At 40.7% G+C, this 15,026-nt stretch overlaps 1 protein-coding gene across 1 annotated transcript in view; it reads left to right on the top strand.

Moving 5' to 3' along the window:
* LMTK2 (lemur tail kinase 2) overlaps window positions 1-15,026 on the top strand; it is a 142,343-nt gene that overhangs the window by 94,388 nt on the left and 32,929 nt on the right. Inside the window, exons 7-9 of the mRNA XM_089682745.1 lie at window positions 3,015-3,148; window positions 14,346-14,430; window positions 14,647-14,768. Coding sequence (XP_089538871.1) covers window positions 3,015-3,148; window positions 14,346-14,430; window positions 14,647-14,768 — 341 coding nt within the window. The remainder of the gene's footprint in view (window positions 1-3,014; window positions 3,149-14,345; window positions 14,431-14,646; window positions 14,769-15,026) is intronic.

Raw genomic sequence — 15,026 nt, 5'->3', positions numbered from 1 at the left:
ATAAGTTCATACACAAAAGTAATGCTGAGGGTGAGTAGCACCGGCCTGCCTAGATTGCAGGGAGGAGAAGCCTGTGTGAGGTCCCACCAGGGGTGGCCAAGGGAATCCACCTCAACGTGGACATGGGAGGCATATACACACAGCGTCCACCTGGAATGGGAAGCTTTTTAGCATCACGCTCCAGGTGGATGCTGTGTGTATATGCCTCCCATGTCTGCTTTGGGGTGATTCTTTTGACCATCCCTGGTGGGACCTCACATGGGCTTCTCCTCCCTGCAATCTAGGTGGGCTGATGCTACTCGCCCTCAGCATCGTTACTTTTGTTTATGAATTGTTATATGTATGTTTGTTTTTGATCATTACCTTGTAGTATAATTTTTGTTTATGCTTTGTAGGTATACCTACGGTTTCATTCCTCCTGATGAAGCATCAATGCTCGCAAAACATTTAGAGGGTTCCATGCACTTAGAGGGTTTGCACTGTGCGATTCAATAGAACCCAATAGGGTTATATTTTGTTCATTTGTTTTTTAATGTTTATTGTAATAAAATGTTATATTTTTTGTAAAAAAAAACAAAAACCTTTTAGTGTATGAATCTCATGTCCTTTGGGTACCGTTAAAGTCCATGATTGGGTTTGCTTTGGTGTCTCCTTTCTATAGGAAACCACTAAGACTACTCAGGAAATGTCAGAATATCCACTTAATTTAACTTTCGCTGTCTAAAAAGCAATGGGAGAAGGTGGCCTGGTCTTATGAATCATGTTTTAGTTTACATCATGTGGATGGCTGGGTGCATGTGCATTGCATACCTTGGCAAAAGATAGCACCAGGATGCAGTATGGGAAGGCGACAAGCTAGCGGAGGCAGTATGATGCTTTGGCAATGTTCTACTGGGAAACCTTGGGTCCCTGCCATTCATGTGGACGTTAATTGACACCTACCACCTAACTAAATATTATTTAGGTCCAATCAAGCAACTGTGGGATGTGCTGGAAAAAACAAGTCTGGTCCATGGAGGCTTCACCTCACACCTTTCAGGACTTGAAGGATGTGCTACTAATGGCTGGTGCCATATACAACCACATTCCTTCAGAGGTCTAGAAGCATCCATGCTTCAACTGTTCAGGGATGTTTTGGTGGCAGAAGAGGGAAGTACACATTGTGGGGTGGTCATAAAGGTATGGCCGATTGGTGTATATGGAAGGATACAACCACAGGGAAATACTAAGCAAAGCATCTACTGGGACAATGTGATAGCCAAGAGCCACCTAGTGTACAGGTTTTGTCACTTAATCAGTTTAAACATTTTCTTAAAATTTTTATTTTTTTCTTTAAACTTTAAGATTCAGGCTTCAAAAATTTTAATGCCCCTGGACACAAGCTTTTTGTTACATCTGCCATCATCTTTCCTTAACCATTGGTGGTTTTGCAATTTTATATCTGAATGCCTGTGTACAGCTGTGGCCACAACTGTCCACATAAACCTGTACATCCAGCCATGGGAATCTGCTGGATTCGTTCTGCAACTGCAGCATTTTTGTCCTGTGAATGAGGCCTAAGGTTTACATCTATGGAAGTGAGAGAAATATCTCTAACAAAGACACAGACACAATATACCCAACCAAAGTTTTATAGTCCCTTTCCTTTCTATTTAAATTTAATTTAAAATACGTTTTGGCTGCAATTGCACTTTATAGTAAACCTATCACAGACCAGGGCAATTTTAGACTTTATGTGTGATGGAAAAAATGCATAAGCAAATGGTTACCCTGCATTTCAAAGTGTTCAGTAAATCCAGATATCAACATAACTTTGTAAATTTAAGTTTTGGTCCTGCCTGCTGAGCGCCTCTATCTTTTGTTTACAATGCGGTTCAGTCTTAAGGACCAAAAGAGATCATTGGGAGGTAAGAGGGGGCAGGACCATTCCTGACTTGCAGGAAAGTCACATTTGCATCTAACTAAATCTTTGGATCTGCAGATCGTATTAATATGCAGCTTTTATTAAAGGTAACCTCTGCATTCTTTTAAATCACTTCAAATAGAGTTGCACAGGTTTGGAACCTTTTTAATTTAAGGGCCCATTCACACGATTGTGTTGCAGTAGCGTGCATTGCCATGCATCATATGCCCGGCACCTTTCATTTTGAATGGCACAGCAGTGGTGCCGCCGGTGGGCATGCATTGCAGTGCAAAACACTGCAGAACGGTTCACTGCCAGAAATAGTAGATGCACCTATTTGGTGTGATAGGCATTCCATTAAAATGAAATGGTGGCCTTAACACAACACACATTAATGCACTTCAATGCTGTGAATGGGCCCTAAAATAGAATAATTACCTGGAATGTTCAAAGTCTAAACAGGCTATACCTGTACATAAACATCAGTAATGTGTAAAATACATCTTGAAATCACTGTTTATGTTCTTCGGGAGCCAAGACACCCATGCTCAAATATAAAGATCTTAAACACTGCATGAACAGCCTGCCCTCTTAGGTATGTCACACTGGATTATTTGTCCCTTAAAGTGTTGGGCCTCTCAGACCAGTAGTGAGGTATGTATTAAGCTTTTTTTTTTTTTGTCAAGTTCTAATTTAGACACATTTTGTATTACCATGTATTAAGAGTTTCATTTTAAACATCTATAACTTTTGTATTTTAATAAGCCTGGGCCCCTTGTTGGTAGCTTACTATGGTGTCTGATACTATTGACTGCTTTTTATTTTAAAAAGTTAATCTAGTTGTTAAAAGCTAACCGCTATATTGTAGTATAAACAGGAAGAAACGTAAATTACCCATAAATGGAAATGTACATGGTGTGTTCAGGAGGAATTCTTATTTGAGACATGAAACATGATGAGTTGAAGACTATTAAGCTGTTCAACTTTACTAATAATAACCTTGTTGACTGATTAGATCTAAGTAATGTATTTAGTTGCTGCTTTTTAAGCATCTCTGAAGTGCAATCAGCAGATGAACAAGCTGATGATGATATGCTGCTTTCCTTTGCAGGGTGACCTGAAGACCTATTTAAGTAATGAGAGGGAGAAGTTGAACAGCGACACGGAGATCATGCTGCTGCAGCGTATGGCATGTGAGATTGCTGCTGGACTCGCCGTAATGCACAAACACAATTTTGTACACTGGTACGTGTATCAGCGTTTCAGTAGTGATCTTTGTTTCAATTCAGAATATGGGAAATTGTGAATAATATGCATGATAAAAGGAATAAGTGAGCGCTACAAACACACAGCTGCTGAAACACCAAAGGTAACCATAAAACCTCCTGAGAATAAATCATCATAAAATAGGGTGCAGCGCTAGTAATAAATAAATATAAATCTATATAAAATTGCTCTAACAGATAAAATTAAATAAAAAATTAAAAACTTTTATGACTATGAATAATATGCATTTTAAGGAGGATGAAATACACTATGTAAGCAAAAGATGAAGGGATTGTCAGAGCATTAATATCAACCTTCAGAAATGTGTTTAAAAGGGCATTTCCAGAGCAAAATTAAATGCTATTTGAATGGAACCCATTGATTGACTAAAATATTATGAGCTTTGTGCAGTAATAAAGTCAAGGGCCCTGCTTAATATTTCTTGAACTTGAAAGGCCAATAAAATTTTCCAATTTGCTTTTTAATATATAGCAAATGCCTTAATATAAGGACTGTAAAAATATCTGTAAAAGTGGGTTTCAGCTGTTTCCTGCACTCACTTTCTCTGGTATAAAACCAGTGACTTTACTTGTCATTCTGATTGAGAAAGATCTGAACTCCAGGCTGCCAACCAGATTACCCAATTATAACACTGTTGGGGCCATTTGTATTGGTTCAGGAAGGAAGCGGGACCTTCAAACTGCTGTTTTGAAGTGCTTAGCAAACTGAAGTCTGACCACAGAAGTAAAATGTGCCCACAGGGAATTATATGTTAAAGCCTCTTCACTATTCCAAAGAATGCCAGCAGCAGGTGATGCTGGTGAACTCTACTGCATATGTTTACTAAGGCTTGGTTCACACTAGTGAGGGTAGAAGCCGCTGCACGACCTGCACTTTGTCCCGCAGCTGCTGCCGCCCACAAACGAAATGCAGGACCCACAGGTGGGTACCGTTAATCTTGATGGCACACCGCCAAAACTGGAAATCACACCCGAACTGGGAACTGCACTGTAATGCGGTTCCCAGTGCAGGCTGCGATATCTGGGAAGATGCAGGGACCTTTTTCCTGTTTGTTGCGAGGAACGGCAGCCCATTCAAATGAATGGGTTGCCGTGCCGTGGCCCACAAAATGGCACTAGTGTGAACCGAGCATTATGCGTTAGGAACACAGAAAATTTAACTGCTTCCCGACCAGCCTCAGCCACCCTTTAATAGAGTCCGTATGCCTCAGTGATGGGAAGGATCGGCAATCATGGAACCACTGATTGGCTGTCACAGTGGTCACATTATTGGGCAGGAGATGGTCCCACAAGCTACTGATTTATTACTGAGGACAGGCAGCTGTCTGTTCTGGGAGTGCTAAGCCAGCACGCTCTCAACATAGAAGCATTGGCTGCCCAGCAATGCATATGTGTGGTATGTGGGCATTACAGACCACCCTTTTGCTGTCGCACGTGTGTTACACGGGCGGCAGCGGGTTAAGAAGTCCTAAATAGTTGGGTTAAACTGACACCTTAAATAAGCACTGTTCATTTTCATAATATATCGAATAACAGTACACTGATCCTTTTTAAAGTAGCAGCATTTCACAAGTAACATGGGTCTATTCATACACAGGGATATATTTTTTGATTTCATGAATTTGCAGATTGTATATATAATTTTTTTCCTGGCCACGTTCTATTGCTCAAGCTTCCTTTCCCTGAAGAAATGTATGCTAGGTTTTAGATTTTACTGCATTTGTCAAAACACTTTTTTTTTTTTTTTTTTTGCTGGCGAACATAGTAAGCCTGATTTATACGCTGAGACTTGGCCTAGTAAACATTTTGTTTTGTTAATCACCTTCGTCCTAGTTGCTTTGTTCAGGTGGTATGTTGCTCCACCAGTTTATTGGTTTATGCGTCTTTCGGCCTATTTGGTTTGCTTGAGATCCATAGCTTTTTATGGTAGCTCTTCCCTTTAGTGGTTTTATCTGTTCTGGTCTGGAGCACCAAGTTGACCCCAAGTGCCCTCTCCTGGTCATGTAAATTTTTATATTGGTTGCCCCCCTTTTTGTCATCTAGCCTTTTTTTCAGGTGTTTGGTTTTTTTTTTCGATACGTTTGCAGTATGATTTCCGTTCTTGGATCTCTTGGTGGCTGCTGCTTACCCTTGGACTGCTTTTCAATGTCCTGACTGTTTTAAGAATTGCTAAATTCCTGTGTCCCTCACTGAATGATAAAAGAAGATTTTTGTACCCCTCATAAAATCTGTTTCTTTGAGGGACACTTGTCACATCCCTCTGTTATTGACCTAATGAGAACTGTTGGGCTTTTGGATATACCTCCTGGGTTAATATCCTGTTTAGTTTAAAGTAAACAGGCACGTTACAAGTAATTGTGCAGAGTAGCAGACTAGAATTGTCAGAAGCTGTTGACTTGCGCTAGCCTTCATACATTTGTTACACTTTGAAATGACATGTGGGCTAGTCTATGCTCATGGAATTTTTTTTTTTTTTTTTTTTAATTACAGATATCCAGACCTACTTGAAATGTTAAAGCTGGCCATAGATGGATTGAAATTCAGCTGGTTCAGCAGGGACCAACCAAATTTCGATCCATGTTCAGCAAAAGCTAGTCATTAGATTGACAACTGTCAAGCAGGAATGTTGGAAAACGTTTGTTGATTTTATTTATTTTATTCTGATAGCAGAGGAGTCCCACTGTCAGAATTCCATGTCCCAGCGGGGGGATTCCTCTATCACTTTGTGTATATGGGCTGATCGAAACAAATCGTCTATGGACAGCTTAAGACCAATCGAAACTGCTGTCTCAGTAATGTATTCTATGGTACATACTGGTGAATCGTATTTTTCTGGGACTGTGACATTGAGATCTGCTTGCTAGAGTCCTTCATATTACATGGCCAAGTACAGATACTCTGGTTTGAGGTTAAGTCTTTACACAACTTCGTAATAATTCAGTTTTTGGAAGCTATAATAGTTTGCATTTTCCATGTGTTGTCAATGCTTGTGTTGGAAGGTTTTCATCATTCACCTAAGGTGTGTTCCAGTCAACAGAAGTGCATAAAGGACACAGCCTGCTTGCTGTGGGTTATTGTTCTTTATGCAACATAACATACAATTTTTCGGTCTCTACATAGCTTAAAAAGCCGCCCCTTCATTAATGTAGGGTTTTGGGAACACCACTTCTGCTCTTCCAAATATGCGGATCAGCTTTACTAAACCCATTGTACACATTTTGATGACCCACCGATTATGGCAGGAGCTCACTTGTAGTACTTGGTGTGAGAGCTGCTACATTTGATTATAAAATTAATTTTATGTGGGGTTTCTGACTGTATCTGTTACAGCTTGCCAACCCTAAATTGTGGAGGCTGCATTTGTTCTTATTTTTCGAGGAAAGAAGATTTTCAGCAAGTACAGAAAATACTGGTTTATCTTGCCAAAAATGTTGTGTCCTTGTCACTTCCTGTGAACTTACACCCCGGTCACACCAAACCTGACTTTGTAATTGTATGACTTCACTGTGAGTCGCACAATTTCAAAGTCGTGTGACGTTCCGATTACAGGTGCGATTTGCAAGACATCTGACACAGATGTCTATGAAAATTGCACCACAATTAGTGCATGTACTACTTTAGATATGACCGCTCTAATTGCGGACAATAGGGTGCAACTTGGCATGCAGTTTGCAAGTCACATGGCATGCCAATTCGCATCCAGTGTTACTTGGACTTACAGCGGAACTTCAGGATTGTTTTTTTTTTGTTTTTTTTACTTATTTTTGAGTTTTTGTTTTTTTGTGCAGACTCCACAAGTCAAGAAAGCAACCTTTAATAATGATTATACTATGTGGGGATCTGTAAAAATCCAAGCTTCGCTGATGCCTGAAACTGCAGGCAGGCCATGTCTATGGTAGATGGTGTAAGGCAGACATGTTTAAAATCCAGTTTTGTATGACATCCATGGCTGCCAAGAAGAAGCATGGAAGCGCACACTGGCAGACCACAGAGCCGAGTGTGTAACAGATCGGCTTCAGCTTGTTTCCTCCCCAGCCAAACCCTTCTGTCTTGACAGAGTTTTATTTAGCTGCCCAGGTCTTTTGGATGCTGGCACCCTGCAGTGATTGGAGTCACCGGGTTAACACATTGGTGCTTGGAGCTTTTTGTTTATATGACTCACAGCCATGGTGGGCCCCCCAACCTACCCACCCCTGTACATACAATAGAGAAATAAGTTTAGTCATGAAGGGGGAGGAAGTGTGGTGTTTGGAGGATTACCAGGTTAAAAAGTGCGAAAAACAGAAACTAATGCAGTCACCATATCGAAGGATTGGGATTGGTTAACATTATATTACATTTACATTGTAATAAGAATTTTAAAGTTGCACTTCCATACCACCGTACTGTACATTTCTACTTTACTACACTTTCCTCATGTCCAAGCTACACCCTCAAAAAGCAGAGCTGTCAGATTTAAATGCAATTGGATTCCTCTTCTTAATCTGCAAAGAACTGCTGAAAATAGCAGTTCGCACTTTAATCAGTTTGATCTATGACATCACTTTGTCTGGTATGAATGCAGCATCTTGCCTGTCAGTGAGCAGATACTTAATCTATGCTCAGAGAAAGCACTTGTTGCCATTCTTTACAAATAGCTGACATATGACACGAGGTTTCGAGTGGTTTCCCTGACCTATTGGTTAGGAAGGCCTACAAGCTGTCTAGACCCAGGGAGCAGAGTGTCTGTCAGGAATATCTGATCCATAGTTTTTAATATCTCATATACAGGTATAACTCTGCCATTTCATTTTGTTTTTCCTTCATTATTTGAATACAGAGTTCAGGTAGAATGAAGAGGCACAATGTTTTAATTATGAGTAAGAAAAAAAAAATGGGAAAAAAGGAAACCTTTTTCTCATAGCAGTCAGCCAGATTTGTTACAATTAAGAGAAAATGTATAATATAAAATGTTTTGTTGTAGTAAGGATCTTTTGTTGCTACATTTCCTATTTGCACTTAGAATGGATTGATCACGTAGACCTCAGAAAACCCAAGCTCTTTTCGAATTGGAGAATGGTTCTGGTATCTCCGACTTTCTTTTTCTTTTGCTGCTCGTCTGCCTTTGTCTCCAAAACTTTACAAGATCAGTTGTCCATCCATTAGCAAAGACTGACTTTGTATTGCTGCTGAGCCAAAATTCTGGTTTGCTGCACCATATAAGGCAATGGAAGTTAAGTGTACAGTATATCGTTGCATGATAGATGGTTGAAATGACCATAACAGCCACATTTCTTATGTGATTTTTGATGGTAGTGTGATCAGTAGGAAGTGAAGATGACAGAGGTGGTTTAAAGTGAATCTAAAGGTTGATTTTTTTTTTTTTTTTTTTTTTTTTTTTTTTGCTTTCCATATATACCTACCCCCAATCCTCTTGTGTCACCCACCGACAGTCTTGGCTCCTTCTCCCTGCCGGATGCCCCCAATAGCAAGACCCCTGGCTCTCTCTGTCCTCATTGGATCACTGGCTGTGATTGACAGCAGCAGTGGCCAATGGCTCCCACTGCTGTGTGAGCCAATAAGGAGAAAGAGACCTGACTCTCATGCACATCACTGGATTGAGATGGGGCTCAGATGAGTATGCTGAGGAGCTGCACCCAGAATGTTTGTTTTTTTACCTTCATGCATTGAATACATAAGTGTAAAAAAAAATCCTTCTGCCTTTAGAACCACTTTAAAGTGATACTAATGGCTTAGAGTGTTACTAAACCCAGGACCCTGCATTCACTATATCTGGCCTCCCACACCACACAGAACATGGAAGTGCAATTATTTTAGTAAATACAAACTGCTCAATACCTTTTTTAATCAGCAGTTAGAGCTTGTGACTTCTATCAGTGTTCAGCAGAGCACAGGTTAAAGCTTGTAGGAGGAGTTTTCTTTCTGCTCTAGGAGGATGCAAAACCCCTGACCTTTGTCTGGACAGTGCTGATTGGCCCTGTGCTGATCACCTGCACTCTCCCTAGAAAAAAAAATAAAACCCTCTCTAGCAATACATACTAAACTGAGCATGTGTAGAATGGCTACGGTTCAGTCTCTTATCAGGAGATAAGATGTGGGCATTTGAACAAGAGGAGCAGTGAAGTCCGGATCAAACAGCCTTTTTACGCAATGCAGAGTATTAACCCCTTAGGTTCCACAGGGAGTAGAACGACCATGCTTTACTGCATATACAGACTGATTATACTGTTGTGGGTTTAGTAACACTTTAAATTAAAAAAACAAAAAAAACAAACACAGAGCAGCTCCGGACCTCCTCTTCTCGGGTCCCCCGCCAGCAGTCCTGGCTCCTCTCTCCTGTTGGATGCCCCCACAGCAAGCAACTTGCTATGGGGCACCTGAGCAGTGGCGTTCCCCCAGGCCACTGCTTCATGTGTCCATTCAAACACGGAGCCTTGATTCAGCCCCCTCTTCTCATTGGCTCACTGACTGTGGTTGAGAGTAGGGAGAGCCAATGACTCAGCCAATAAGGAGAGGGAGTTCTGGGATAGCCGAGACTCCAGTGCACATCGCTGGATTGTGAGGGGTATTGGGGGGAGGGGGTTGGTGGGGATGCTGCACAGAACATGCATAGAACTACTCAAGATTCCACTAAAAATGCAGTTTTAATGTGTTTACCTACTGATGTTTGTTCAAGTTTTCAGTGTAAAAATAAGCTCTTCTCGCCTTTTACAGTCAACATAAGATTATGGCCTCCGCATCCCTATCCTTCCTATAATATCCAAGCTTCAGCACCAAAATTAACCTATCATCCAAACAATATCGGCATAAAACCAATGTAGTGCTATTTTTTTTTATATGCTTACCCACCGCACAAAATATCATGAATAGTGTTTTGGGGTTTTTTTTTTTGTTTTACAAACATGCATACATTCATGGACATAAATGTGTTGGGCAGCCTTGCCAAAGGCATAGACCAGGTAATTTCCTTATGTCCTTACTTTAGTTCACACCACCACATTGAGGTGGTCTCAAATTAAAGTCACCCCAGATGTATAAATTACATCCAGAAATAACAAATCTGCACATTTTCTCTTTCTGATCCACTAATTTCCACTTACTAGAGTTGTATTTTATGTATCTTTACATGATGCACAGATGGAAACTTTACATTGTAAAAATAGGACCTGCAGTCGAAATTCATTGATATGACTTTACTAGCACACAATTTTTGGTAACTCTTGGTGACTTTTAACTTTCCAGTATTTGACTGATATCGGTGAATTTTGTGGCATTTGGCAGGAGCTCCTATTCACAATAGCCATACATTGGAGCGACAATGTGTTTACTTCTGGCAACAATATCCTGATGCTGTCTGAGTTACAGGCAAATCTCCAGCATCAGTGATTTTGTTGTTGGTGGTAAATGAAAGCAGCTAAGCCACCTTTCTGGACTCGCCACACTTGCCATATGGCCAGCAGGCAGTTATTCTTCAGCTTCTGATTAAATATATATATACATTTAATGCCTCAGTTGTATTGTCTGCCTTAAATTCTAAGTGACTTATGAAAATGGACATGGGAATAATTTGCTGATTTAACATCATGAAATGCACAGCATAAACCTGTGTCTACAAGGTTGTCTCCCAGTGTTTCTCAGTGGTTTTCCTTGCTGTGAGATGCCCTTTGATAAGTATACTTAAAGGAGAAGTACAGTCAAAGCTCTTTTGGTTGTCCTTCTGTGAATCACCAGAGTGCAGTTCGTTCTGCACTCCTGTGTCCTATTTTCAGCTGACAGCGGGCTGAAGCCAGCTGTTAGCTAACGTCACTTGGGCCGGTCCAGGCTGGGAAAAGATCCCGACTTTAAAGTTGGGATCCACCCCAGATTCTGGAGCAGCACCTGGCTCAGTCTCTCAGCAAGGCTCTGAGAGCCTGAGCAGCCGCTCTCTCCCCCTCCACAGCCCAGCGCTCCAGTGAGCACTGGTGGGGTCCAAGCAGACAGTGGTGACTGTCAGTCACCACTCTCTGCTCAGAGCGGCTGTGAGAACTCAGCGATCAAGTGATTGCTTATTCTCTCCCACTTAGAGCCAGTGGGGGACACATGCAGCATTGGACCGAAGCTGCATACACCTAGGGAAAAAATAGAAATCCATACTTCTTTTAAAATTCTAGTAAAAATACAATTTTCCCACAGCTCAGGCTGTATAAACACAAAGCTATAGTCCTCTTGGACCTTGCCAGTTTGCAGACCACCTTTTTGTGGCTGCCAAAAGCCTATCACTTTAACAAAATGACTGTCTAAAAGTAACATTTTCAAATGACAAAAGATGAATAAACAATTGCTCATTAAGTTTGAGCTTGTGACCTCACATCTGTGATTAAAGCGGTATTAAACCCAAAAGCAAACATTTTAATATATTGAAGCTTACCAGTTCTTAGATGTGATAACTGCGTTAGTTTTATTTTTAGGCTTTCTTTCTTTTTTTCACCTGGTGATTTATCCAGTAAGTCTGCCATTTTTTCTAGAGAACAAGTTATCCTCTAGATGAGTTGAGTCAAACCATTTACCACTGACAAGGATGGGATGCTTGCAATGCTCCCCTTGTATTTATTTTAAAATCTATATCCAGGGGAAAAAACTGCTGCTGTAAATGCTTAAAAAGTGATAGTGAAGAGTTTGGCTTCATTTTGTTTCGTATCTAAATCTGCAAGTACATCTAACAACCCCCTCCCCCCCTCCCAGGCTGACAATGCTGCTGTCCAAAGGTTTCTCTGTTGCTCTTTCACCCACAGTTGTGTCTCACTAATACAGGAGATGTGTTACTAGCTAGATCACCAGGTGAAAACAGAAGGAAAAAAGCTAAATAAAAGAAATTCCTCCACCACATCTAAGCCTTGGTAAGCTGCAATATGTTAAAACACAAGTCCAGACAAAAAAAAAAAAGTTTTCCCATGCAGTGGGGCTGTGCAGGCATTGCACAGGTTGACCCCTTCATTTTCTCCAGGGGTGAGGAGAAAGCTTATACTCACTCGATCCTTCATTCCACCAGAAATTGGAGGCCCCCCCCCCCACAAACCAGAGGTGGGCTGTTCCAGGGCTATGGAGCCTGCTCTGGGCTTGATGGTGTTGGGAACATTCCACAACTCAAGACAGCTGGAGTATGGGGGTACCGGACTTTTCTTGTGCTGGAAGGATGAAAAGATTAGACAAGTAAATCTCCTTTCTCCTCTCCTCTAGACAAAACAAGCAGTTAAGCAAGGAAGTGCAGGCACAGCCCCACTGCATGGGAAAACTTTTTTTTGCATGGAGATGGCATTTAAACTTTTGAGTTTAATACCGCTTTGAATAGAGGCACACAGAGATGTCAACACATACCTTTTTACATAATCTTCTTGAGTGTCCTGGGTGTGAAGAATCCTGGGATGCATTAATATGTAAATACCAACTTTAAAATAGGAAGTCAGAGCTTTAGCCCACCCTTTTCCGCACACTTCACCAGGGTGTATAAGAGCATAAACAGTTGATGTTTGGCTACTTGCCTACCTTAGTGTTTCTTTTCATATGATACTAAGGAAGGTCATAGATCATGCATGGATGAAGGTAAGAAAATCATTGGATTCCCTCAACACATGGAGCTATTGTATTCTCCCGGGGGGGGGGGGGGGGGGCTATAGCGGCTATAGCTGATGGCAATAACCTCATGCTAGAAATATAATATTCTGGTTGTACCCAAGTCGATGGATGGGTCGAATTGGGTACATTCAGCCTGCCCCATTCATGGAACGAATCTCCGCCGGTCCCTGCTGAACCAGCTAAGGTTGAAACCATCTATGGCTGGCTTAAAGGTATATACTGGCATATTTGAATGCCTGCATTAAATAGTAGAAATGGTTAACGTTTCCATACTTGTGTTTAGGTAGAAATGGAGGAATTAATTTCTCTCAACTTTGCAACATTTTGTCTGGAACTGTAAATTTAGTCCAATGAACTGGGTCATTTGTTTTACTGAAATTCTGGTTATATTGTCACTTCTTGTGTATGTGTTGTCAATAGGTAACAGGTTATATAACACACCTGAATGCTCTGCTGACCACATAGTTTACTTTCTGTTGAACATGTCTAATGCTTTCTCTGTATAAGCAAAGAATTTTACATTTATTTACTTTGCCTGTCTTGCCAGATCAGTAAGACTCTGAAATGAAAATGTAATGCAATAATCTGTTTTTCCCTCTGAACATATTAAATACTTAGGCATAATTACCAACCATTAAACTATCAAAGGGTATCAAAGATTGTACTGTACAACCTCAAATTGTAAATGTCATACTGACAGACCATCATAAACTGCTCTTGATACAGAGCTTACTGGAGCACCAAGATTTGCACAGGTCACATGCATTCTTATAGGATACAAGCAAGATGAATCTGTTGCAGCAAGAAATAATTTGGTGATAGGAGCAGTTACTAATTTGTAGCCCCTGCAGACAGAATAAAAATAGACCATTCTTCTTTCAGACATTGTGAAAATTAAAATGAACCTTCAATTCACACTGAAGTATTTGCATGTTCTGAATAAGCCGTACTTGCCCTTTAAAACCAGCTATCGCTAACCTCTATAGCAAGCATTTATGTATGACTATATAGCAGACTTATGTTTGCTCTCCTGTGATCCAGATTCAGCTGATAGCAGGCTATTACCCACTATCAGCTGAAGTGGTAGAGCCACTCCAGGCTCTAAAAGGGTTCCAACAGCAATGTTGGGATTCGCCCAGCTGCCCGGTTGACAGCTGGCTCCGCTTCTCAGCATGCGTCTGAGTGCCAGAACCAGCTGCACCTGCCTGTTCCCAAGCCCAGTGAAAGCTGGTGGGGCAGAGGAGAGAGCAGTGATTGACAGTCACTGCTCTCCACTCCAATCAAGCATGTGATCATCTGTTTGCTCAATTCTCAGGCTTAGAGCCAGCTTTGGACAGACAAAGCGTTGGACAACAGGGCGAGTGTGTTTTTGTTTTTTTTGTTTTTTTTTCTTCATTTCATTCCCCAAACCTCTTTTTTAAGATCCTTTTTATTTTAGAATTGATCACCTTTAAAGGGGCAAGCTGTATGACATGAATTTAAAATATGTTGTGTTTTCTATTGAGCTGAAAATTTGTGCCATTCGTTCTTTTCTTGTTTTCCAGCGATCTGGCCTTACGAAATTGTTTTTTGACATCTGATTTAACCGTGAAAATAGGAGACTATGGCATAGGATTCAATAGGTATAAGGTAAGGATTTATTTTTTCATATATTAATCTTCATTTGAAAATACAACCAGTTTGCTAAAAAGCCAAGTGGTATTCTTAACACTGTTCTGCCATATTTGTAGAGGCAGTAGAACTGTGCTGTCATTGGGGTCATAGTTGATGACTCAAGTCTTTAGTTTCTTCCATTTAAAAAAAAAAAATCCTGGGCTGTTTTACTGTTTCTGATTATGTTTATAGGCAGATTACATGGAGATCTCTGAAGACAAGTTCATCCCAATTAGGTGGACGGCTCCAGAGCTTTTAACAACCTTTCAGGATAGAATAATAGTGGCAGACCAAACCCGACCTAGCAATATATGGTAAGTAATATGATGTACAGTATAGGATGTAATCCATGAAAAAATGCATCTGCGAGTGTGATAAGCATACTGATTCTTTCGCAGTTTGGTTTTCCTTTACAGAAAGTGATAATTTAGATACTTTGGGGTTGATTTACACTGCTCAGAAAAATTAAAGAAACACTTTTTAATCAGAGTGTAGAATCAAGTCAAACTCCTTGGATATTGGTCTGGTCAGTTAAGTAGCAGAGGGGGTTGTTAATCAGTTTTAGCTGCTTT

This window comes from Staurois parvus, unplaced genomic scaffold (genome assembly GCF_062004578.1).
Source record: "Staurois parvus isolate SC_StPar_1 unplaced genomic scaffold, SC_StPar_1.0 ptg000297l, whole genome shotgun sequence".
Classification (NCBI taxonomy): Eukaryota; Metazoa; Chordata; class Amphibia; order Anura; family Ranidae; genus Staurois; species Staurois parvus.
The sequence above is the reverse complement of the archived record's forward strand: the minus strand, read 5'-3'. Positions and strand labels throughout refer to the sequence as shown.